Genomic DNA, 24,296 nt, shown 5'->3' with positions numbered 1-24,296 from the left:
CGGGGACACCAGGCCCCACGCCCACCTTCAGCCACCAACACACACGCGCGCGCACACGCACGGAGTAGGCCCCATCACACTCAGGGACACACACACACGGAGGAGACCCCGTCACACTCGGGGACACAGAGGTGCTGTCCCGCCCAAGGCACCACAAGCTCACACCAAAAACAGTTTCGTCGTATCCTGATGCCATCCCCAAGTCACTCACACTCTCCGTCACCAAACCACACAGTATGTCACCCCCTGGACAGGCAATGACAGCCAGATATTCTTTAACACTCGCTGACTCACACCGCAGCTGGGAACTGGGGGGGGTACATGGACACACCCCCCACCCCCCAGAGTCCCTTCTCCTTTAGTCAGGCGAGGCCCATCCCTGCTGGGAACCCTGGGGCTGGGACCCTCCATGCAGACCAGCTCTCCAGATCCAACCCCCTTCAAAGGAACTGTCTGGGCTCCGCTGCCCAGGAGGCCGAGGGCACTCAGGGGCTGGTTCTATTTGCAGGAAACATGGGTATTTACAATGCTTTATTTTTAAACCTCCCTTGTCCCAGACACAGACTGCTGCAGGGCGGGGGTGGCGTAGCCAAGCCTTGAACCTCCTGGGCTTCATATGTGCAGCTCAGGGGTAGGATCTGTGGTCTTCCCAGAGCCCAGATGTGGGGGAACTGAGGCTCAGAGAGGCGCAGGGGGTGCCCGTGGGCATGTGGCCCCTTTGACTGATTCGAGCCTGCTGGCCCCAGGGTCAAGGCCAACTCAGGGGTGGGATGGTGCAGGCAGCTGAAACCCGCCGCCTGCCTGCCCTCCCTGGTGTTTGCCTGGGAATTAGTTCCGCTCCTTCACCGCCTCCTCAGATGTCTCCCCAGGGAACTCCTGGCAACACCCACCCCCCAGACTGCTCTGTCCCACTTGGCAGTTGTGAAACTCAAAGATCAGAGAGGTCAAGCCACAGGGCCAAGGTCACACAGTAAGGAAGAGGCTTGAACCTGGGGCTGGATGACTCCAGAACGCTCTGCCCCGTCCCCTGGACTGGCCCCTTGCCCTCCCGGGGAGGCCACTACTCCCAAGGGGAGTGTTCTGTTCGTGGGTAGAGACAGGTTCTGGGAGGCCAGCGGCCGCTGGCCAAGACTCAGACTTGGCTGGTGGAGAAATTTCCATCTTAGTGCCAGGATTTGGTCCAGGTCCGCCGGGCCTGGGGCTGCACCTAGGGACCCTCAGGGACCAGCCCTGCAGGGGAGGAGATGGCCGGGTGCCCACTGTGTCCTCTGTCCCTCCAGCTGCCTCTGGCCAGACTGTTGGCCATCTCAGCACAGTGAGCACTGTCCCTGTCCCCCAATGTCCCGGTGGACTGAGCTTTCTGGGCCTCAGTTTCTCCATCTTTGAAGTGGCTGCACATTTGTTCTGTGCCCAGAGCGGTGCATGTAACATATCTGATTGGAGCCTCGGAGGTGGGTAATGTCGTTCCCCCGTGGAGCGGTGAAGAGGCTTGCCCGGGTCAGTGGGACAGCTCTGGGCTGCTGATTGTTGGACCAGAGGATCCCCCAAAACTAGGCTCAGGGATATTCATTCAACAAAGTCACCCTCACCCCGAGCTGGATGGTGCCTCAGCTCAGGGGGGTGACACAGAGCTCGATGCACACTCCTGGCTGCGGGTCAAGCCGGGCCACAGCAAGGACCCCAGGAGCCAGAGGAGGAGTGGGCCAGGCTGGGAGGGGGCCTCCGAGGCCTGTGGGCGGCAGGAAGGAGCTGGCCTGTTCCAGGCGAGGATGGTAAAAACAGGGCCAGTGGCTGTCCCCACGGGGCCATTGACAGCCACAGGTCACAGGTCATAGTCCCCATCCCTGGGGTCCTTGGGTCAGCAAGGTGGGAAAATCATCAGGCAAGCTGAGGGACGCCAGGGCCGGGGGCGGGGACTCAGGAGCGAGGTTGTGCAGGCAGCTGTGGGGCGGGGCTGGGGCTGAGAAGCTGTCCCCGGCGCTCCCAGAGGCACAGACACGCACACGGAGTCACACACAGGCAACGGCCACAGATATGTGTACGTGATCCCTCCTGCACGTACATAACACAGTAGACACACAGACACACACTCATGCACACACGCACACACCCCAAGTCACGCATCCTCAGCAGCCACTGACAAGTGCGACAGCATCGCTCAGGCTGCACGGACACGCGCGCGCCCCGGCTCCCCCGCTCTGGCCACCGCCCGCCCGCCCGGCCCTGCCGCCTCCGTCCTTGGCCCGGGCTGCCCTAATCCCAGGCTCGTGTCTTGGAGCCAAGAGATAAGAGGCAGCTGCAGCCGCAGATAAAGAAGTCCCAGCCACAAATCCGGGGCGGCTGCAGCAGTGGCGGGCACAGAGCCCGGGCTGCACCTGCCCCGCCACCACCACGGCCACCCCCATCCGGCAGGAGAGAGACGTGCAGGGGGAGAGGGACTGGGGGGGGCTGGGGGGAGAGAGAGAGGCAGAGAGACAGAGACAGAGGGAGAGAAAGAGAGATACGAGACACATACAGAGGGAAGAAAATACAGAAGGACAAAAATTTTTTTGAGACAGAAACAGGAAGAATAAAAAAGCAACAGGCAGAGAGAAAGAGCCAGCTAGGGCCTGAACAGAAAGCCAGAAGCTCCGTCCTCAGGTCCTGCCCTACCCCCACCTGGGTGCCTCAGTTTCCCCACCTGTTCAGGGGCTCCAGGGCCACCTGCCTCACTCCTGTTTCTTTAGGGTCAATCGAAGTCAGGCATTGGGGGCAATCATCCTCAATGTCCCCACATACTCCAGAGTGACACTAATGGCTGACCCAGGGCTCTTGGGCAGCCTTCTGCCCCCTACCATGGCCTCAGTGAAAGTGGGATCCCTCTAGGGCAGGTTCTGCCCCTCTGTGCCTCAGTTTCCCCAGCCATAAGATGAATCCACTTGGCAAGCTTTCATGGAGCACCTACTGTGTGCCAGGTCCAGTGCTGGCACTGGGGGCACAGAGTGACCAAGGAAGACCTGATTCCCTCCCTCTCCGGGCTCCAAGTCCAGTGAGGAAGACAGATATGTGACCAGACAGCTACTTGATGACCAGGGCCATGATGCGGGAACACTCAGGCAGAGCCCAGGGGACACTGGACCCACCCTGAGTGAGGGGCTGTCAGGGAGGCTTCCAGAGGAGAAAGAGATCATCCGGAAGGGTGGGTGGGATAAGCCAGTTGGCTGGGAGCAGGGAACAGTGTTCTTGGAAGAGGGAACAGCATGAGCAAAGGCTGGGAGGTAAGACTCGTTCATGGAAGGTCTGAGATGAACTTAGTGCTCGCGTTTAGGGATGGAGGGGGTGACGGAGGCTGAAGGTGGGGAAGGCCGCAGGGGCTGAGTCCTGCTGGAACTTGGCGGTGGTGCAGGGCTGGGGCAACAGGGAGCCATGGAAGGTTTGGGGGCGGGGAGGGCTGTGGTCAGATTCATGTTTTAGAAAGAGCTGTGGGAGGCTGCGCTGTTGGGGACAGAATGGGAGATTGAGGTCTGGAGGCGGGGAGTGATGAGAAGGGAGAGGAGGGGATGGGCTGGAGAGAGACGCTCGAGGGGACGAGGGCAGGACATGGGGACCAACAGGTTGAAGGGGGAGACAGAGAGGCGGGAAGGGAGGCTGATGCCCTCCCTGTTTCTGGCTTGGGACGAGGGGGCAGCCCCTGGGTCAGGGACCTGGATTGGGCTGAGGCCAGGGTGGTTCCCATGGGTGTGGGGGCCTGGGGGGAGGCAGCCGGCAGGTATCTGGGGCCATGAGGTGGAAGCCTTTGAGCTCATGGGGGCAGCATAGAGTCTCCCTGGAGTCTGGGTGTCTGGGGCTACCGGGGCTAGCAAGGTGAGTGAGGGTCAGGGGAGTCCCTGCGGCCCATGGATTCAGGTGGAGCTGGGACGAATGCTTGCCCCCTCCACGCAAGGTCAGAGAGAGGAAGAAATGAACGAACCCACGAAAAGTGCTTTGAATGGGCCTCGGTACACAGTAAGCACCTGATAACCATTTAACTACTGGTAAATGATAACACCATTATAATACTAGAATAATAAGTGATTAGTGTATAATGGGAAACAGTTAATGTCTCATTAATATTAATACTATGGTTATCAACAGCCAGCGCACGGCCCCCCACCTACGGGAAGCCTTCCTGGATTGCCTTACACCAAGGGGGCGGGGTCATCACAGGGCAGAGCCAGGCAGCCCTGGGAGATCTCTCCTTGGAAGCCAATGCCCAGAGAGGAGAGGACACATTTCTGAGGTTGCCCTCTGTGAGCCTCAGTTTCCCCCACTTGTCCAGTTGTCTCCTCAGAGCGGACTGGGGTATTTGTGAGAAGATGTGGGAGACAAGTGATAGAACCTCAGGGGGGGACACGCACCCCGGGAAAGAGGAGTGAACTCCCATCCCTGGAGGTGGGCAAGCAGGGCTGGGCAAGTCTCACTCAGACTGTGGCCGCTGTTTCTTCCGGTTTGAGATTCCCAGATTCTACTGTTTTATTCCCAGATTGTCCTACAGAGGGCGGCCGAGGCCAGAGACGGAAGACAAACCTTCCCACACCCCCTCCACTTTCTCCTAGGTCCCGGAAGTGATGATTTGGAGAATGTGGTGGCCTAGGGCAAATCTTTTTACTCTTTGGGCCTCAGTTTCCCCATCTGTTATATGAGGATCACAGTGTCTGCCTCTTCTTCCCTCCCCAGGAAAAGCTTTTCAAGTTCAGAGTAAAATACAAGGGTAGCCAAGGGGTTGGGTGTTCCCACCGAGCACTGTGTTTCGTAATTCAGGGCAAATAATAATAAAGTGATAACAACAGCAGTGGTTCAGAAGTTAATATTTATTGATTGTTGCATGTTGAACCCTTACCTTCTAAAGAAGACACTTTTATCAGCCACATTATATTGATGAGGAGACTGAGGCAGAGAGAGGCTCAAACGAGATGTCCAACGTTTCTAGTTGGTAGGTGGAGGAGCCGGGATTCGAACCTGGCTGAGTCTAGAGCTCTGTTCCCGAAGCGCATGCAGCCTTCTCCAGGCTACAACAGGGCATGATGGGGACTATGGCAAAAGGTAGGTAGATCCTGCCTTCCTCTGCCCACAGTCCTCCACGTTCCCACCTCGCTCGGGGTGAATGCCAAAGTCGTTCTCAAAGCTCACAAGGCCTTGCACGACATTCCCCGCACCTCCCTACCCTCATCTCCTCCTCCTCTTCTCTGCTCCAGCCACAGGGGTCTCCCTAACATGTCGGGACTTTTCCTCCTGCCTCAGGACCTTTGCACTGGCTGTTCCCTCCATCTTGTATACTTTTCTCTTCCATATATCCCCGAGTCTCTCCCTCACTTCTTCCAAATATACCCCCAAATCACCATTTCTGTGAAACCTTCCCTGACCATCCTATTAAAAATTGCAACCGCCGTAAGTGGCATTCCCAATTCCCGTTCCCTGCTTCATTACCGTCTAAGTACGGTGGAGTTTACTTATGATGTTTTTGGTCTGTGTTCCCACCCCTATGTCAGCTCTTCAGAGCAGGGATTTTTGTCTATTTTGTTTTGTTTTCTATCCTATCTAGCCCAGCATCTGGCCAGGCGCTCAACTAATTACTTGCTGATCGAATGCCCCGCATAAAAGTTAGTAGAATTAACATTTTTTGCAAACCCTAGCATAAAAACAAAAGACTTGCCAGGGCCGATCGTGGCCCGCGGGGAGCCTGTTCGCGAGCCGTCCAGGATCCCGCTCACGAGGGACCAGAGGCCCCGCCCATTTGCAGGCTCCGCCCCGTGACGTCGACGCGCGCATGATGGCGTCCTTGGAGCGACTCGGGCATGCGCACTGCCCTAGCACCACCCAGGAAGACATACGCGCGACCCGGAAGGCCTTTCCGCCACACTCCAGAGCAGGCGTGAGGAGCGCCGATGGCGGAGGGACTGGCGGAGGCCCCAGTAGAGAGTGGCGGTGGCGGTGACTCGGAACGTGGGGTGGCGCCCATTAAACCTCAGTGAGTCGCCGGGGTAGCAAGAAACCTCATGGGGCCTTCCCGGCATCCGTAGCGTGGCCAGAGCGGTGCATGCCGGGAGATGGGCTACGGTCCAGGATGAGACGCTCGCCGGCTCTTCAGTCCGGGCCGGTTTTCCGTCCGCTGTGGGGGCGTCCCCGGTGGTACCTGAGATCGTGCACATTGGAAGCTGTCACATGCGAGAAGGACGCCACGTGCATGCTGGGGCAGGCGGGGTTTGAGGCGAGGCCCGCGATGCATACTGGGGACTGTAGTCCCTGCGTGTGGCGGGAACGGCGCATGCGCACCTCTAGATGCAGTTACGGGTTGGGACTTGAGCGGGCACCGCGGAGCAGTGTTTTAGGGGTCGAAAGGTATTGTGGGAAATGTGGCGGCTGTGGACCCCGCTGCAAGGCATTCTGGGACTTGTAGCTGCTTCTCGCACAACGTGGTCAGGGATGCTTATGCCTGATAACCTATAGTTTAGCGCAACACTCTGAGCATCGGGGATCCAAGGACAAAATAGGTCCTTTCTGTGGCCTTGTGGTGCTGCCGGGCTGGGAGCTGGCCGGTTCTAAGTAGTGAGACCTCGTCAGCAGAGGCATTTAAGCAGCAGCAAGTGTTCTCAGTCTCCTTACCCCAGCGTTTACTGAGGCTGAGCTCAGAGGAGGGATCCCCTGGAAAAGCCCTCCTTTCTTCTCCCTCTCTGCTGGCAGATACCGCACTACCAAAGAGCAGTTTCACGAATTCCTGGAAGCCAAAGGGCAGGAGAAGCCTTGCCGGGAAACCGAGGCAGAAGACCCTGTTGGCAATGACCTGGCTGAGCCTGAGGCCAAGCGGGTCCGACTGGAGGATGGGCAGCGGGAGGACCGACAGACGGAGAATGCAGCTGAGCACGGAGAGCAGCCACAGGCTCAGAAGAGGGCTCGGGGCCAGAACAAGAGCCGGCCCCATATGAAGCCCTTGCACTACGACAAGAACAGGCTCTGCCCCTCTCTGATCCAGGTGAGCGTGGCCACATGAGGGTTGCTACTGGGGCAGGCAGGAGCTGGTTCTGTTTTTTGGCATTTGGTAAATGCCATTAGAAAGTCCCAGGGGCCTTCAGTCTGAGCTTCTCTGCTCCCATTCCATCCTCATCATCCTCCTGATGTTATGACGTGCTATTGTTTTCATTTTATAGATGAAGCAACTGAAGCACAGTGAGGTTACCGACTTGCCCCAGGACACCAGCCAGGAGGGGGGATTTGGGATTCAAGCCCAGACTGCCTGGCAGCCCCAGCATCCCCCTGTCGTCCCTTGTTCCCCTGTAGGAGTCGACTGCTAAGTGTTTCTTTGGTGACCGCTGCCGCTTCCTGCATGATGTGGGCCGCTATCTGGAGACCAAGCCAGCTGACCTGGGCCCCCGCTGTGTGCTATTCGAGACCTTCGGCAGGTGTCCCTATGGGGTGACCTGCCGCTTTGCCGGGGCCCATTTGGGACCTGAGGGCCAGAACCTGGTGCAGGAGGAGTTGGCAGCCCGCTGGGCCCACCCCCTGCCCGTCCGCAATGGCCTGGATAAGTCACTGCAGCAGCAGCTGCGGAAACGCAAGATCCGCTTCGAGCGAGCCGAGCAGGCCCTGTGCCAGCTAAGCAAGGATCAGCCGCCAGGCCCCACACCTGTTGCTGCTGTCCCCAAGGTCCCAGTGGCTGAGGGTGCTCCAGGGCAGAACGACTGTGATGCCCAGCAGGACCCTGCGGGGCCGGGTGCTGACACCCCTCCCAGCAGTCCTGGGCGGACCTGCGGGCCCCTGACTGACGAGGACATAGTCAGGCTGCGGCCCTGTGAGAAGAAGAAGGTACATGTTGAAGACAGTGCTAGTAGTGGACCTGTGCCTCCAGCAGCTGGTCACCAGCCACGTCCACGTTCCTGGTTTAGACACCTGGGGATCAGAATCTGTGCTCTTGGGGAGCTCCCAGCTGAGACTCCCTCCTTGTGCTCTGCTCTGGTCCCAGCCCTCAAAGAGCCCCATCTGGGGAACAGAAATAGCTGGACACATATTCTCAGTCCCAGAATGTCAGGGCAGGGGCAGAGGAGGACGGTGTGGAAGGCTTCCTGGAAGAGGGGGCATTGGAAATAGGGTTTTGATGGTTGAATAGAAGTTTTTCAATGGGAGGAAGTAGGAAAAGAACATTCCTTGTAAAGGGATTGGTTGGTGTGTGCAGAGGTCCAGGGGTGAAAAGGCCGCAGCCCAGTCGGGGCAGGGCAGAGCATGTTCTAGACTGCGGGGACAGGGAGGCCCAAGAGGCCTCGGAAGCTGGCTGGGGGATCGAGCCTCACTTACGTGTTTTCTTTCCCTCCAGCTGGACATCGGTGGCAAACTGTACCTGGCGCCCCTCACCACGGTAGGCCCTGGCAGAGGTGGCGGCATGGTCTCTCCCCCTGTGCCCGCTGCTTTCCCTCCAGCTGGACATCGGTGGCAAACTGTACCTGGCGCCCCTCACCACGGTAGGCCCAGGCAGAGGTGGCGGCATGGTCTCTCCCCCTGTGCCCGCTATCTGTTTCCACCGGCTGAGACTCAGGGCTGGGGCGTGTGTCTGGGGTCCCTGCCCACCATACCCTCACATGTGTGTTTGTGCCCTGCCACCCCTAGTGCGGGAACCTGCCCTTCCGGCGGATCTGTAAGCGCTTCGGGGCGGATGTGACATGCGGGGAGATGGCCGTCTGCACCAACCTGCTGCAGGGCCAGATGTCCGAGTGGGCTCTGCTCAAACGCCACCAATGTGAGGACATCTTCGGCGTCCAGGTCAGTGCCTACCCCGAGGATCCCTCGGTTGCCTTGTTTAGGAACCAGGATCTGGGTCTGTCTTGGTCACTTCCCCAACTGTTCTAGTCTCAGCCATGGGGCAGGGATGATGGCCTGATCTACCTCTCAGAGCTGATGGTGTCCTTGGCGGGGGATGGGGCCTCATAGATGGACGTCAGTTCCGTCCAGGGAGGTGCAGGAGGGAGGCTCAAGGACCCCCAGTAGGCAATCAGTAGCCCAGCAGGGATGGTGTGGACCAGCCCTGTCCTCACCACAGCTGGAAGGCGCCTTCCCCGACACCATGACCAAGTGCGCCGAGCTACTGAGTCGTACCATCGAGGTGGACTTCGTGGACATCAATGTCGGCTGCCCTATCGACCTCGTGTACAGAAAGGTAGTGGACATCCGCCCTGGGCTCCAGCCCCACTCCCACCTGTGGCAGGCTCGTGCCTCGGTTTCCCACCTGGACAGTGAGGGTGCTGAGCCAGCCGGCGATGTGGGCGGTAGGGGTTCGGGCACCTGTGTGTCCCCGGAGCATTTGCATTTCCTCTGGGTCGCTGTCTCCTGGTGGGGACCTTGGCTGCAGAGCAGGGGGCCCAGCCCGAGTGCCACCTCGCTCTAGGTGCTTGTCTCTCTCAGGGTGGGGGCTGTGCCCTCATGAATCGCACCACCAAGTTCCAGCAGATCGTCCGTGGCATGAGCCAGGTACGCCCAGCAACATCCCTACATTCTGCCCAACCTGACCCTGGGCCCTGCTGACCACCCCTCCCACTGTCCCCACAGGTGCTGGACGTGCCGCTGACTGTAAAGATCCGGACAGGTGTCCAGGAGCGTGTGAACCTGGCACACCGCCTGCTGCCTGGGCTGCGGGACTGGGGCGCGGCCCTTGTCACGGTGGGTCTTGGGGCACTGCGGGCATCGGGGCCTTGGGGGCGCCCCAGCGTCCCTTGCTAACAGCCTGTCTCTTCCCGTTCCTCCCTCTTCACCTCTGCCCCTCTCTCCATCTCTGTGTCATCTGCCTCTGGGTCTCTCTCCGGCCCTCTCTCAGCCTGTCTCTCTCGGTCCTTTTCTCTCTGCATCTCAATCTCTGCGTCCCTCTCTGGGTGGCGGCTTCTCCCCCAGCTCCACGGCCGCTCGCGGGAGCAGCGCTACACCAAGCTGGCCGACTGGCAGTACATCAAGCAGTGCGTGAAGGCTGCCAGCCCCATGCCCCTGTTCGGTGGGTGCCCTGCGAAGCCACCACCCCGTCCTCCTGCTGCCCCAGGCCACTCTCATGACCTGGCCCACCCCTACTTGGAATCCCCTGCCCTGATGGGGGCTACTGGGTTGGCAAAAACTCACAAAGAGCTGGAGGCTCCCTGAGACCCCAGCCTTTGTCCTCTCAGGAAACGGGGACATCTTGTCATACGAAGATGCCAACCTGGCCATGCAGACTGGTGTCGCCGGGATCATGATTGCCCGGTAAGTGCCCGATGGGGTGATAAGGCACAGCTGGAGCCACCCTTGATCACCCCACCTGAAGTGGGGGACAGCGAGGCCTGTTCTACCTGTGACCTCAGCAGCAGGGTCCCCGAGCCCCACACACGTGCTCACCCACCCTGTTCTGTGTTGTGTGCTTTGTGCCAGGCGGGTGGCTCTGCAGGGATGCAGAGAGGCAGACGGAGATGTCAGGGGTTGCATCTGGGACAGGGGTGCTGGAGGGGGGATGGAAATCTCCAGAGCTGCAGGCTGAGGGCTCTGATGGTCATGGGTTGAAGATCTCGGGCTTTTGGGCCGGCTGTGAGCTCAGCTGGTTAGTGTGGAATTATAACACCAAAGTCAAGGGTTTGGATCCTTGGACCGGCCAGCTGCAAGAAAAAAAAACATCCTGAGCTTTGAATGGGCAGCCACAGCTTGGAGGCTCAGACCTGTAGGTTTTGGGGTCTGGGCTCCGGCTGGGAAAGTGGAGGTCGCTCAGTCCCATGGCTGGCCCACCGACCCGGCCCGCCCCGCAGTGGCGCCCTGCTGAAGCCGTGGCTGTTCACGGAGATCAAGGAGCAGCGGCACTGGGACATCTCATCATCCGAGCGCCTGGACATCCTGCAGGACTTCACCAACTACGGCCTGGAGCACTGGGGCTCCGACACTCAGGGCGTGGAGAAGACGCGGCGCTTCCTGCTCGAGTGGCTCTCTTTCCTGTGCAGGTGGGTGCCGGGGTCATCGAGGTGGCCAGTGCGTGGTCCGGAGCTGGCCAGAGAGGGCTCAACGCTGTCCCCGCAGGTACGTGCCTGTGGGCCTCCTGGAGCGGCTGCCACAGAGGATCAACGAGCGGCCACCCTACTACCTGGGCCGTGACTACCTGGAGACGCTGATGGCCAGCCCGAAGGCCACGGACTGGATCCGCATCAGGTTCCTGCGCAGGCCGGGGGTGGGGGGCCTGCAGAGCAGGAGTGGCCCAGGCCCCAGGCCTGACCCCTGCCCGTCCTCCCCACAGTGAGATGCTCCTCGGACCCGTGCCGTCCAACTTCATCTTCCTGCCCAAGCACAAGGCCAACGCGTACAAGTAGCTTCAGGGACCAGGGCGGGGCCGCCTTCCCAGGGCCCCCCAGTGCATGGAGAACACAATAAATTTTATTCTTTTAAAATCCAGGACTTTCTGTAACCTTGAGGCTACCCCTTCCTGTTCCCTTCCTGGAGCTCATCCTCGACTTTTCCCCGGCCTCAGCAACTCCCTGCCTGTTTGCTCATTCATTCACCAAACCTTCCGGCCACCCGTGGCTCCAGCCCTGGACTGTGTACTGCTCTTGCCCAGGGAGGCCTTGACCATGAAGAAGCCACTGAGATGCAATCCAGCCCTGGACTGTGTACTGCTCTTGCCCAGGGAGGCCTTGACCATGAAGAAGCCACTGAGATGCAAGAGGGGTGGGGGCTGAGCATTTGTGGGTGTGATCCGGGCAGCCTGCCTGGAGGAGGGGGTCTTGAAGCTGTTGGGCAAGTGTTGCTGGAAGAGGCAAAAGGCGGGGGACCTGGCCCAGTGTCTGCCCACCCTTGGTGATGCCCGTCTCTGGCTGCCTCCTGCCTACCTCCCACCCCGGAATCCTGGCCAGTGGGCAGGCCGCAGCCTGGAACCCGCTGCCCGGGGTAACCTTGCAAACAGAACCCCGGGGACTCTGAGCCTGTTGTCCGGTGGGCCGCCTGTGCTCCCACCTGCTGCCCTCCTGACCTGCCCCAGCCGGCCCCTCAGCTTCCCCATGCAGCACCCCAAGCCCTTCTATGCACCTGCAGCTCCCCAAGAAGGCTTCAGCCCCCAAGGTCTGGAGGGTGCCGGCGGCCCTGGCAACCAGCCTGCGCCCCCCTGCGCTGAGCCTCTCCCCACTGTGGGTATGCGTTGGGGGCAGGGTGGGGCCCAGGGCTCCTGCCCAGCAGCCTCAGGGCTACACCCACTGGGCACCTTTGTCCACAGGCTCCTCAAACCTCTATCACCCCCCAAACCTGGAGAAAGAGGTGTTTCCGACCCCTCCAGCAGGTACTGGCCTCCCCCCAGACCTTCACAACGAGCCATTAGTGGGTTTGAGAGGGTGGGGCCCATCTTGCCTGCCCCCATCCTTAGATGGGACCTCAAAGACAAGGCCCAGGGTCCCTGTCTCTCAAGTGAGCCCCAAGGATGAGGCCTGTGTCCCCCCTTTCCCCAAATGAGTCCCCAGAGATAAGACTTGTCACCTGTCCTGTAAATGGATCCCCTGAAGTAGGGCCAATGTCTCCTGTCCCCCCAAATGGGTCACCAAAGGCAATACCTATGTCCCCATTCCCTAGATGGGTCCCCCAAAACAATGCTGTCTCATCCCCCAAAGGTGTCCCCAAAGGCAAGGGCCAAGTCCCCCTTTCCCAGTTGGGCCCCCTGCTGTGGACCCTGCTTCCCTGGGGGGCGGTGGCCGGGAGCTGCTCTCAGGCCCCCCCTGGCCTGCAGGTTTCCAGATGGCCCCCTGCGGGTGCTTCTTCGACCCCCGTATCTACCGAATCGAGTGGGTCACCACCGACTTTGGCCAGTCATCCCTGTACAAGCTGGTGGTGGCAGGCAGTGGGGGACCAGCAGGGGCGCCGGCGGGGGGCCCTGGCTCACCAGGCAGCTACCTCCCGGAGCCCCAGCACTACCTCACGGCCCCAGCGGCACCCCTGCCATCGCCGGCGTATCCCCACTACCAGCCGGTGCCGGGGGGACCCCAGTACCTCGTGCCCTACTTCCCACTTGAGGGGTCTGCGCCCGAGGCCCTGAGCTTTGTGGGGGATGGGGGGACCCCCGCCTTCATGGAGCTGCCCCCGCCCCTGCTCAAGGAGGGCCTGGCCCCCCCACCACCACCACCACCCCCCAAGGAGAACAAGCTGCTCCCGCTTCTCATCACGCTTCCTGCCGAGCCCGCACTGTCCGCTGGTACCTACGGCCACCTCAAAGGCCACCTCAGCCAGTTCCCTGGGTCCGAGGTGGCTGCGAGGCCCATCGAGCCCCCGGCCTTCCCCACCAAGGAGCTAAAGGGCGGCATGGCTGGGCCAGGCTCGCTGTACCCACTGGGCCCCGGCGAGGCCAAGGTGGCCGAGGCCGAGGAGGTGGCCCCTCCAGGGGCAGGTGAAGCCAAGGCCCCCGAGGTGGCTAGAGCCTTCGTGCTGCCAGACAAGGTGCTGCTGGAGGACGCTATGAAGCTGTTCGATTGCCTGCTGGGTAGCGCCGAACCTGAGGAGTCCCAGCTCAAGGCCCCTGGGTCAGCCCTGCCCAACAGTGGTGGTGGTGGCACTGGCAACGACTCGACCAGCGACATCCGCTTGCTGCACCTGCCCGACGAGCTGCTGTCCTTCGACTACAATGTGCCCGAGATCCTGGAGACCGTGTCCAACATGGACTACTTTTTCAACTTCAAGGCCCTGGATGAGGAGCCGCCACCCCACCTGGGGTCCCCTGTCGTGGACACCGTGGTCCCCGTCCTGCGCTCTGATCCACCCTGCAGGAAGAAGGCTGGCGCCTCATCCTCCAAGAAGGGGAAGGCGGGAGGCAAGGGCAAGCAGGCCACAGGCCCGGCCAGCACTGTCGCCTCACGGTCGAGGCAGGACCCGGGAGCTGCTCCCCATTAAAACAGATTTGATCTCTGAGCTCAGTGTTACTTCAGCGGCTTATGGCCTAGGGACAGTGGGCTGGGTGTGGACACCTATCCCCTCGCCATGTCGGCCAGTGGACAGGCAAGGCTGTGCCCTGGGCCATGTGGGAGGCTTCCAGAGCCGAGTGGGGGAGTCCTGGAATCACAAGAGATTCTAAACCCCTTGCTCCCCGGAAAATCAGAGTCGGTGGCAGGGCTGGGGGGCTTTCGGGAAGGTGGGGAGCTGCCACCCAGACTCCTGCATTGTAAGGATTTTACCCCTGCGTTTGGTGGGGAAAATTAAGGCTGCCCAGAGAGGGGCAGGAACTTGCCTGGAGACACACAGCAAGCAGGGCAGGTCCTGGGGAGTGGCTCTCAGCTCCCGAGGACACCGCTCTGGGAGGGGACCCTCCTGGCCTGCTCCTCCTCCTGCCCCGGCCCTGGGCTGAGTCTCCTGGGCTTTCATTTCTGGGCCCTTAGGGGAGGCCTGCCTGGAATCGAGGAGGCAGATGGGGAGTTTGCAGGGCGAAGTCATAGCTGAGGCCACTGGTGGCTCCTCTGCCGGGCACCATGCCACCTGCCATATATGGCTCCCCTTCTTGAAACTCTTCAAACCCTTATTCAAAAGCTCAGGGATGTGGAGACAGCATCTCCAGGCCCCGCAGCTGCTGCCACTTGAACATAAATGCAGAGAGAGGGTCCCTGAGCAGAGGTCAGCCAGGTCATTCTCTTTTTGGCAGTTGGCCAGTACAGTGATCCAAACCCTTGAGCTTGGTGTTATAACACTGCACTCACCACTGAGCTAACTGGCCAGCCTATATACATATTTTTAATGTATCTAATGTGTATATACCTACTATCTACATATGTATATGCTGTCTATACACATGTTGATGTTATCTAAATATATACATGTGTACATTTGCATTATTTATATACACAAGCATGTCTGTATACATGTGTGTAGATAATGTATACATTCTATACTTGCGTGGATATATCTACATGCACATACGTGTATACATATGTAGGCATATGTAATAAACATTATTATATACACATGTATAAACGTGTACATGTAAAATCTATACTTCCAGACTTTTATTCATGTGCATGTGTGTGTTCATATGTATATATGTTTTGGTTTTTAAAAACCGGCACGGAGGGCTGGACGGTTAGTTCTATTGATTACAGTGTGGTGCTGTAACACCAAGGTTAAGGGTTCAATCCCTGCACCAGCCAGCTGCCAGGGGGGAATAAAAATCTACAGGAAGAATGAACAATTTCAAGTCAGAAGAAGAGAGAATTTTTTTTTAAAAAAGATGACTGGTAAGGGGATCTTAACCCTTGACTTGGTGTTGTCAGCACCACGCTCAGCCAGTGAGCAAACCGGCCATCCCTATATGGGATCCGAACCCGGGGCCTTGGGCCTTGGTGTTATCAGCACCACACTCTCCCGAGTGAGCCATGGGCCGGCCCGGAAGAAGAGAGAATTTGACAGTCAAATGTGTTCTGTCCCGCGGCAGCGCTCCCACCGAGGGTTCGGATCCCACATACAGACCGGTTCCTGCTCACTGGCTGAGCGAGGTGCGGGAGCAACACCGAGGGTTGCGATCCCGTTGCCGGTCACGAAAAAAGACAAAAAAAAAAAAAAAAGGAAAATGTGTTCTGTCCCATTGGATAAATGTTAAAGGGACAGTGGGAGACCAAACAAAGTGACTTTTGATTACTCCTCACTCAAGTTGAGCTTGTCCCACTTAACAAGGATCAGAGGCAAAGTGAGACTACCTCTTGGAGCAAGTCAGGCAGCTGGACTAGTGTCAGGCCCTTACCCAGCTGGCAGGAGTGAAACCAGCACTTCTCAGGCTCTGTTGGCCAGAGGGGGTGTCCAGCAAGGAGCTGGTGGGGGAAGGCAGGACACTGGAGTCGGGGCTTGGGGAGGAGACGGAGGCTCACTCACAGGGCTGGGTGGGAGGGTGATTTGCACAACCTTAGAGGAAATATAGTCAACTTCATCATTCGTGCATTCTGTACTTGCCAATTTGCCTGCTTGCTAAAATTTCTCTGTAACACACAAATCAATACTCATGGGGATTTCTCGGGAATTCACGCATGTGCGGAGTGGTGACAGATGCAAGTCACTGATGCACACATTCCCAGCTGGCCATGCTCCGCGTTCTTGTTTAAGCTGTGGGACTGTGAACAGGTACCTCGGTCACGGCCAGTGGTGAGCTGTGTTTTCCACAATTTTGTGCTTTTTGTTGCTAATTTTTTTTTTTTTCTTAAAAGATGACTGGTAAGGGGATCTTAACCCTTGACTTGGTGTTGTCAGCACCACGCTCACCTAGTGAGCTAACCGGCCATCCCTATATAGCAATCCGAACCTGTGGCCTTGGTGTTATCAGCACCGCACTCTCCCGAGTGAGCCACGGGCCGGCCCTTTGTTGTTGGTAATTTCGCTGTTGGAAGTGCCCCCAAGTGCAGTGCTGAAGTGCTGTCTAGTGTTCCTAGCGCGAGAAGGCTGTGATGTGCCTCGTGGAGAAAATGTGTGTGCCGCAGAGGCTTCATTCAGGCGCAAGTGTGAGCGCCGTTGGCCGTGAGTTCACGTTAGTGGTTCAAAAATGTGTATTAAAACAGGTGTCTTTACACAGAAATGCACATAACACAAGCTTATGTGTTGATCATTTGATGAAGATATTGTGACCAGAGGCTTGCAGGAACCTAACCTGGTATTTCCCCTAGGAGCACAGGTTCAGTATTTGCTCATTTGGTGTTTGCAGTGACTTTATAGACCAGAACTAGCATGAATAGTGAGACTTGACTGTCTCCACCTCATTCTGTTGTCCAGGGTGACAGAGGCAAGGGGCTGGCTGGGGTAAGCAGCTCACAAACTGCAGTTTTAAAATGTAGTTAGGATTTGTTGTTTTGCTTTGTTTTGGCAGCTGGCTGGTACAGAGATTGAACCCTGGAGGGGTTTGTTTTGTTTTAATCAGGCCTGGTGAGACGATGATTTGGAGACAACTGCCTTTGAAAGGGGAGTTTATTACTCACAGTTCCCAAGAAGGGGGGTGGCGTGCCATGCCATGCCACACCACTAGCCACATGGAGAAGCACCAGGGCCTGTGAGGAGGTGGTGGGAGTGAGGGGAAAACAGGGACAGGAGCCTTTACTGTGGTTTTTGCCAGAAAGGCAAGGCAAGGCAGGGTAAGCCAACTTTAGAGTGACTAGTTTGAATACCAAGGTGGGCTCTGGGCTCTAGGGGCTATCTGTCCCTGGCCATTGGGTACCTGGGGAGTATCAAAGGTACACTTAGGGCCGACCTGTGGCTCACTTGGGAGAGCGTGGTGCTGACAACACCAAGTCAAGGGTTAAGATTCCCTTACTGGTCAGCTTTAAAAAAAAAAAAAGGTACACTTGCCTGGGGGGAGCCATTTGCTGTCTTTAAGAAATAGCTCCCAAGGCCCCAAGATGTCAAAGCATCATGAAACGTAAGGGGGAAACACCATGGTGAGTACACACTGCTTTCTGCTTTGTACGAAAAAAAAAAAAGGTACACTTGCCTGGGGGGAGCCATTTGCTGTCTTTAAGAAATAGCTCCCCCAAGGCCCCAAGATGTCAAAGCATCATGAAACGTAAGGGGGAAACACCATGGTGAGTACACACTGCTTTCTGCTTTGTACGGAACACTTTATCTGAAGACAATGGTCCAGACCCCACTGCTGGGCCTCAGTGGTCAGCTCTGCCTCTGTGAGGCACCTGCGGGTCTCCCGGGGTTCTCAGCCCCCCACGCCATGGGTGTTCAGCTCCTGCCCCGGTGGCACCTGCACAGCTCTTTGCAGCCCCAGCACAGGTCACTCCAGAACGTCTTGATCCTGCGGCCCCGCTCCGTGCGCAGAAAGTTGGGGATTGTGTAGGCCAGCCACACGGACAGCAGGATGCTTGTCACCAGCAGGAAGATGGTGAACTGGGGAGGGACAATGGGCAGCGGGTAGGCCCCATAGACGTAGATGCTGAAGACAGTCGACAGGTGACAGTAGCTGCAAGCAGGCGGGCAGAGGATGCTGGGCATCACCTTCAGCAGCCCCAACCTGCCCTGCACAGCAAACGTGTTCAGAACCACAGGGAGGACAGCTGGCCAGGGGGCAGTGACCAGAGGCAGCATGTCCCATTTACATCTGCTTCAACTTCAGCAAAATCGGTTCTCAGTCTGCTGTCCTTTCTGTGCAGCTGTCACAAGGGTCCCCTGCCCCCCATGCCCAGACTCAGTCTAGAGAGGACAGAAGGGGCAGTGGGGTGGGACATGACAAGGGGCCATGGGCGTCCGTGACATGGCAGCAAATGACAGGGAGAAAGGATGTTCCAGAAAGACAGCTCCCCCCAGTGGGGGACAGAATGTGGGACTCATCCCCTCTGTCCCCTGGATAGCCCCACCGCAGGGTCTGTGGCCCTCCCAGAGCCGTTCCCTTGGTCCAGGGTCTGGGGCCTCCAGGGAAGGCAGGGCCTCCGCATGCTTTTGGGGGATGGACTTTTATCCGCTGCAGGGATGAGGACATGGGAAGGGATGCCACCCCTGAGCCCCCTCCCTGCAGATCAACGGGACTTCTGCACATGGCTTCAGGATCCTCCCAGCGCCCGCAGGCAGTAAGCACTTAACAAGCAGCCCTCGGAGCAGAGAGGCCCCATGTGCTGCCTTTGCCGATTCCCAGGGTGTAAAGACTCCCGTGGCTGACTCAGCCGATGGGAACTCAGCTGGCTGGCAAATTTGCTGAGTATCTCCGAGGGAGCTCTCTGGGCCAGTGAGAGCCAGCTCCCAGCACACCCTCCACCAGAGCTGGCAGGAGAGGGTGACTCCGGTCCAGGAGGGTGGGGACCTGGTTGCTGGTCTCTGTGGTTCCCCAGCACCCAGTGTGGACTCTGAAATAAGCGTTCATTTAACGAGCGGACAGATGCCACCCGAAACTTAAGATGTCACTCTTCCCGGGGACAGTCTGGGCTGTTGGAGGAACTTGGCTTTAGGGAGAAAAGTGTGTCCCCTGCACACGTGCGACCTGCCCCCAGGGGAGCCCCAGGTGCCCCTGCTGACCTGTAATACGGATCCACGATGGAAAGGAAGAAGATGTAGATTCCGTTCCTTTGTTTGAAAATGATCTGGTTTGCTGTTGGGCCACCCAAGATCTGATACTCGACATTGGGCCACTGCAGGGGAGCGTTGCTGTTGGGATCGTGGCAGCTCACGTAGTTCTGGGGAGGGGGACACAGGCGTGCCCTTAGGCTCTGGGGGCTGCGGAGGGGGCCCAGGTCCTGCAACCTTCCCTGCCGAGGCTCTGCACCCATGCGCAGCCCACCTGGCCCACCTGGAGGCCCAGGGCCGAGGGTGCACGGGGTGGGCATGTCTGTGATTCCTGCGGGGGAGACTATGGAGGGCTGCCCACTTCCATCCCACCCCCCTCCTTCCGGGCCTTCCTGGGTGTCGGAGGCCAAGGCTTAATAACGCTGCTTGCCAGACTCGGGTTGAACTGTGTCCCCCCAAAATCCCATGTTCAACTCCTAACCCCCTGGACCTCAGAAGATGAGCCTTATTGGGAAATAGGATCTTTACAAAAGTAATCAAGTTAAGATGATGTCATTGGGGTGGGCCCTAAGCTATGACAGGTGTCTTTATAAAAGAGGAAATGGGACACAGACATGCACACGGGGAGAACACTGTGTGAAGATGGAGGCAGTTGTGGGGCAATGCTTCTACAAGCCGGGGAGTACTGGGATTGTCAACAGCCACCAGAGGCTGGGGACAGGCCTGGGGTGGATTCTCCCTTGGAGAACACTGTGTGAAGATGGAGGCAGTTGTGGGGCAATGCTTCTACAAGCCGGGGAGTACCGGGATTGTCAACAGCCACCAGAGGCTGGGGACAGGCCTGGGGTGGATTCTCCCTCAGTCTCAGAAAGAACCAGCCCTGCCCTGCCTTGATCTTGGACTTCTAGCCTCCAGAACCGTGAGAAGAAACACTTCCGGTGTTAAGCCACCCAGTGTGGAACCCCTGGTGGACTTGCATGCCTGGAAAAACTGGAGATGGAGGGGAGCCACCTTCCTGGGGCTTTTCACCAGTGCTGTGGCCAAGCAAAGTCCTGGGTGTCCAGAGGCAATCGGTGGGTGGCAGCTGGCCCACCATGTCTTCAGATCCCAGGATTTCATTTAAAGGGGGAATGATGTCCTTGACCTCAACAGTCCTGGGTGGCCTTCCAAATCCCCGCCTTCTCGCTCTTGGTGGAGGTGGTCAGTGTGAGCCAGCTCCCAACACACCCTCCACCAGAGCTGGCAGGGTCACTCCTGCCGGCTCCTCTGGCCCATCCAGCTATGACTTCACGAGCTCATCATCACAGTAATAACAGGCAGACTGTCTGAACCAACTTCCTCCCCAATTGACAGGTGAAGAGAGCGGGGCTCAAAAGAGGCAAAGGGATTTTCCTCTGGCCCTGCACAGAGGTGGCCGAGTCCAGGCCAGAATGCATGCTGTCTGCCCTTAACCACGACATCCTGTGCCACCTCTAGACCTACACTTCGGCCTTCTGTGCTATCTGCCCATGGGCCCAGAAAGGAGGGGGCTGGACTTTTAAACAAGAAAGAAAGGGCTGGCTGGTGAGCTCAGTTGGTTAGAGCATGGTGCTGATAACACCAAGGTCCAGGATTCAGATCCCTGTATCGTCCAGCTGCCAAAAGAGAAAGAGAGAAGGAAAATCTAAAAGCAACAAAGTAAAAAGAAGAATGATCCAACAATATAGAAATAAGGAACTTATTTTGCATGGCATAAGCAAAAACTGAAAGAGAGACGAAGTGGGGGACATATTTGCAAATTATATTGCAAATAAAGGGTCCATCTTGCAGATCTATCGGGAGCTCTTGAACACTGAGAAATCCAAAATCCCAATGGAAAAAATGGGCACAGACTGTGAACACACACAATCCGTACAACAAAGAAGTGGAAACGGCCCTCGGACACCCAAAGACGCTAAACCTGGTCCACACTAGAAGAACTGCACATGAACACGACACTGAATGGTCATTGCTCCTGTCAGATAGTACACCTGGCTAGTGAGGCTGTGCAGAGACAGGCAGTCAGACACTGTGGTGGGCAGCAGGGTACGACCCCTGGGGGGTGGGTTTGGGGGGCATGTAACAGAATCGCAAATGCATTTTGCCTTTGACCAAGCAATCTTTTTTCTAGAAATTTCCCTGAAGACACAGCTCCACAGTGGTAAGGAATTCATGCAGCATGGATAGACAGGAAAGACTGGAAATGATCCGGTGTCCATTAGGAGGGGAGTGGTTGAAAAATCTTGGCGCACCCACACTGTGGAGGCAACTGAGAAGGAGGGAGCTCTCCATGCCTCCCTCTCTGTGCAGGAACAGAAATTCCCATGCAGAGGTGGAGCGGGAAGGGCCAGATGACCTGCCTGTGACCAATGGAACAAGGCAGAGGGGATGCACTCAAAGTTCTGGGCCCAGGACCTTGGAGGTGTGGAAGCTCTGCTCTCTCGGAACCCAGTGGCCATGCTGTAAGGGAGCCCAAGCTTTCCTGCTGGGGCGGGAGAGACCTTGTGGAGAAGCAAGGTGTCCTGGCTAACAGAAGCCCCAGACACGGGAGAGGCTTTCCTTTCCTGGAGCTCCCAGCTAAATGCTCCTGCATGGGTGGCCCTGGCCAGTGCCACAAAGAGCACATGAGAAACCATGAATCCCACTGAGTTTGAGGGTGTTTGTTTCCTAGTGCTGGGTAACACAAACAACTCTCCACTGTACTATTCTTCCGGCTTCTCTGGAGGTTTGAAAGTTCTCCCAATTAAAAAACAAAACTAAAAACCAACCAAACAAACAAAAACAAAAAACACTGGAGCAGTGTCCACGAGGTGAATGGCCACCCAGACACATGTTGCTCCTTCCCAAGCACCCTCCCCCACCCCTTCCCTGGGCTGAGGGAATGGAGTGAGAACAGACACCATTTCTCCACAGGACTCAGACTCCTCAGTACAAGGACAAGGACAATAGTCACTCTTGCTTGTTGACAAAATTCATGTATTGAAGCCCTAATCCCCACTGGGATGGTATTCGAGATGGGCCTTTTGGAGTAATCTGAGTTAGATGAGGTCACGAGTATAGGGCCCCTACGATGGGATTAGTGTCTTCACAAGAAGAGGAAGGCAGACCAGGGCTAGGTCACTCTGCCATGTGAGGACACAGTGAGAAGGCTGCCGTCTGCAAGCCAGGAAGAGAGCCCTCCCCAGACACCCACCCTGCCAACCCTGATCTCGGACTTGCAGCCTCCAGAATCATGAGTCTGTTGTTTAAGCCTCCCTGTCTATGGTATTTTGTTAGGGCAGCCTGAGCTAAGACACCCCGAGACTCTGCCTCAATCCTTGTTTCCGTCCTTGTGTTCGAACTCGCAGTCCCTTCTGATCCCATCATTGCCCTGCAGATCCAGCCTCTTCCTTCCCACTAAGCTCCAGCCATGCTGGGTCCTGCACATGCCGCATTCCCAGTGCCTGGGGGGCTGTTCAGTCTGCCACCTCCCTCAAGGATGCCTTCCCTGACCACCCAGCCTAGCTCAGAGGGTCTCGTATGACTGCTAGCACCATGTGCCTCCCCTCTTGGGCACATACACAGTTAGATGATTTTAAAACACTTGAAGTGTTGGCGAGTTTGGGGAGAGACTGGAACGCTTGTGCCTTGCTGGAGGGATATAAAATGGTGCAACTTCCTTGGAAAATAGCCTGGAGCTTCCTCAAAAAGTTAGACATGGAGTTACCATATGACTCAGCAGTTCCACTTCTGGGTACATGCCCCAAAGAATCAGAAGCAGGAACATGAAGAGACGTGTGTTACACCCATGTCGAGAGCAGCGTTATTCAAAATAGCCAAAAGGTGGAAGAGACCCAAGTATCTACTGACATGAGTGTATAAACACAGTGCGGTCCATTCACACAATGGGTATCTTTCGGCTTTAAAAAACGAGTGAGGGGCCGCCCAGTGTTGCACTGCTACAGTGCGCCGCTTGGGAGCATGGCGGCGCTCCCGCCGAGGGTTCGGATCCCACATACAGACCAGCCGCTCACTGGCTGAGCGAGGTGCGGGTGCAACACCGAGGGTTGCGATCCCGTTGCCGGTCCCGGTCCGGTACTGGCACAACACTGAGGGTTGTGATCCGTTGCCGGTCACGAAAAAAGACAAAAAGGAAAAAAAAAACAAAAAAACAAAAAGAAAAACGAGTGAATCACTGACACGCTACAGTGTGGATGGACCCTGAGGACACTGTGCTCAGTGAAATAAGCCAGTCACACAAGGACGAACAGTGTGATTCCACTTGTAGGAGGTCCCTACAGTCATCTGATTCACAGAGACATAAAGTGGAATGGGGGGTGCCAGGGGCTGGGGAGGGGGATGGGGAGTGAGTGTCTAATGGGGACAGAGTTTCAGTTTGGGAAGATGAGAAAGTTCTGGAGAGGGATGGCAGTGATGGTTGCACAATGTGAATGGGCTTAACGCCGCTGAACTGGACACTTAAAAGTAGATAAAATGGTGGATTTTATGCAATTTAAATTTTTTATCCTTTGCAGGGCGGGACCCAAAAACCCGGAACGCAATAAGATCCTGTGAAATAAAAAAGGAGACCACGCTTAGCCTCAAGACTCTTTTACGTGGGTGTTTTTAGCGCCACCTGGTGGTTTTAAGCCGCCGCGTAACGTTCCGTCCAATGACTGCTGTAAATGCAGGCACCGTGCGTGGCTTTAACCTGATAGAAAAAGCTCACGTTCTACAAAATCACTCCCCAGGGCCGAAAAAAAAAAAAAAAAAAAAAAAAAAACAGCAATCGCATATGTGTGGCTTTCTCTTTTCAAAAATGATCCAAGCGGTGGCGGCTGCCCAGCATTGCTGACTGATTGGCTGATTGACCGGCGCTGGCCGGTACCGGGAAGCACAGCCTTGTGAGTGTGCTGAGCGCTACTGGGTTACCCACTTTAAAATGGTTAGTTGTTGGTAGAGCGCCGTGAGGATAACACCAAGGTCGGGGGTTCGGGTCACCGTGCCCGCCACTCGCAAAAAAAAAAAAAAAAAAAAAAAAAAGTTAATCGTACGGCATGTGAATTCCTCCCTGGCTTTGGGAAAAATAAAAAATTTTTAAAAAGTAAAACCAGAAGAAAAAAATAAAGAAAAAAAGACAAATAAGAATAATAATAAAAACAAGAGGAAAAGAAAAGAAAAAGAAAAAAGAAAAGTAAAACCGGTAGCAACGACCATAACCCAATGAGCGCCGCGGGCAGGCGGAGGCCGCGGGGCTGGGCCGTGCACCGCGGAGGGGCGAGCCCGGGCGTCAGGAGCGGGCGGCGCGCGCCATCTGCTGGCGGCGCTGCGGCGCTGCGCCCGCGCCCGTGGCCTTGACC

At 57.0% G+C, this 24,296-nt stretch overlaps 3 protein-coding genes across 3 annotated transcripts in view; 2 read left to right on the top strand and 1 right to left on the bottom strand.

Moving 5' to 3' along the window:
- Positions 1 to 6,880: 6,880 nt before the first annotated feature.
- DUS3L (dihydrouridine synthase 3-like (S. cerevisiae)) lies at positions 6,881 to 11,394 on the top strand. The gene is made up of 12 exons (XM_008573062.1): positions 6,881 to 6,988; positions 7,294 to 7,818; positions 8,427 to 8,468; positions 8,614 to 8,766; positions 9,044 to 9,160; positions 9,406 to 9,471; positions 9,550 to 9,660; positions 9,889 to 9,985; positions 10,152 to 10,227; positions 10,761 to 10,949; positions 11,026 to 11,154; positions 11,240 to 11,394. The coding sequence occupies exons 1-12, from the start codon at positions 6,938 to 6,940 to the stop codon at positions 11,310 to 11,312; spliced, it is 1,629 nt and encodes a 542-aa protein (XP_008571284.1). The 5' UTR covers positions 6,881 to 6,937; the 3' UTR covers positions 11,313 to 11,394.
- Positions 11,395 to 11,996: 602 nt separating this feature from the next.
- PRR22 (proline rich 22) lies at positions 11,997 to 13,866 on the top strand. Its single transcript, XM_008573061.1, has 3 exons — positions 11,997 to 12,126; positions 12,209 to 12,271; positions 12,713 to 13,866. The coding sequence occupies exons 1-3, from the start codon at positions 11,997 to 11,999 to the stop codon at positions 13,864 to 13,866; spliced, it is 1,347 nt and encodes a 448-aa protein (XP_008571283.1).
- A 3,678-nt stretch (positions 13,867 to 17,544) lies between these two features.
- CATSPERD (catsper channel auxiliary subunit delta) overlaps positions 17,545 to 24,296 on the bottom strand; it is a 53,406-nt gene continuing 46,654 nt past the window's right edge. Inside the window, exons 12-13 of the mRNA XM_008573060.1 lie at positions 18,952 to 19,109; positions 17,545 to 17,905 (exon numbers count right to left, since the gene is read on the bottom strand). Coding sequence (XP_008571282.1) covers positions 17,668 to 17,905; positions 18,952 to 19,109 — 396 coding nt within the window. The 3' untranslated portion in view covers positions 17,545 to 17,667. The remainder of the gene's footprint in view (positions 17,906 to 18,951; positions 19,110 to 24,296) is intronic.

This window comes from Galeopterus variegatus, unplaced genomic scaffold, assembly GCF_000696425.1.
Source record: "Galeopterus variegatus unplaced genomic scaffold, G_variegatus-3.0.2 Scaffold870, whole genome shotgun sequence".
Lineage (NCBI taxonomy): Eukaryota > Metazoa > Chordata > Mammalia > Dermoptera > Cynocephalidae > Galeopterus > Galeopterus variegatus.
This window is presented reverse-complemented; position numbering and strand designations above follow the sequence as displayed.

Bases quoted from the DNA above. Each gene is read 5' to 3' on its own strand.
- DUS3L (XM_008573062.1), top strand. From the start codon at position 6,938: ATGAAGCCCTTGCACTACGACAAGAACAGGCTCTGCCCCTCTCTGATC. The intron at 6,989-7,293 runs GTGAGCGTGGCC...GTTCCCCTGTAG, and splicing joins TCTGCCCCTCTCTGATCCAG to GAGTCGACTGCTAAGTGTTT. The intron at 8,469-8,613 runs GTAGGCCCAGGC...TGCCACCCCTAG, and splicing joins ACCTGGCGCCCCTCACCACG to TGCGGGAACCTGCCCTTCCG.
- PRR22 (XM_008573061.1), top strand. From the start codon at position 11,997: ATGCAGCACCCCAAGCCCTTCTATGCACCTGCAGCTCCCCAAGAAGGC. The intron at 12,127-12,208 runs GTATGCGTTGGG...CTTTGTCCACAG, and splicing joins TGAGCCTCTCCCCACTGTGG to GCTCCTCAAACCTCTATCAC. The intron at 12,272-12,712 runs GTACTGGCCTCC...CCTGGCCTGCAG, and splicing joins GTTTCCGACCCCTCCAGCAG to GTTTCCAGATGGCCCCCTGC.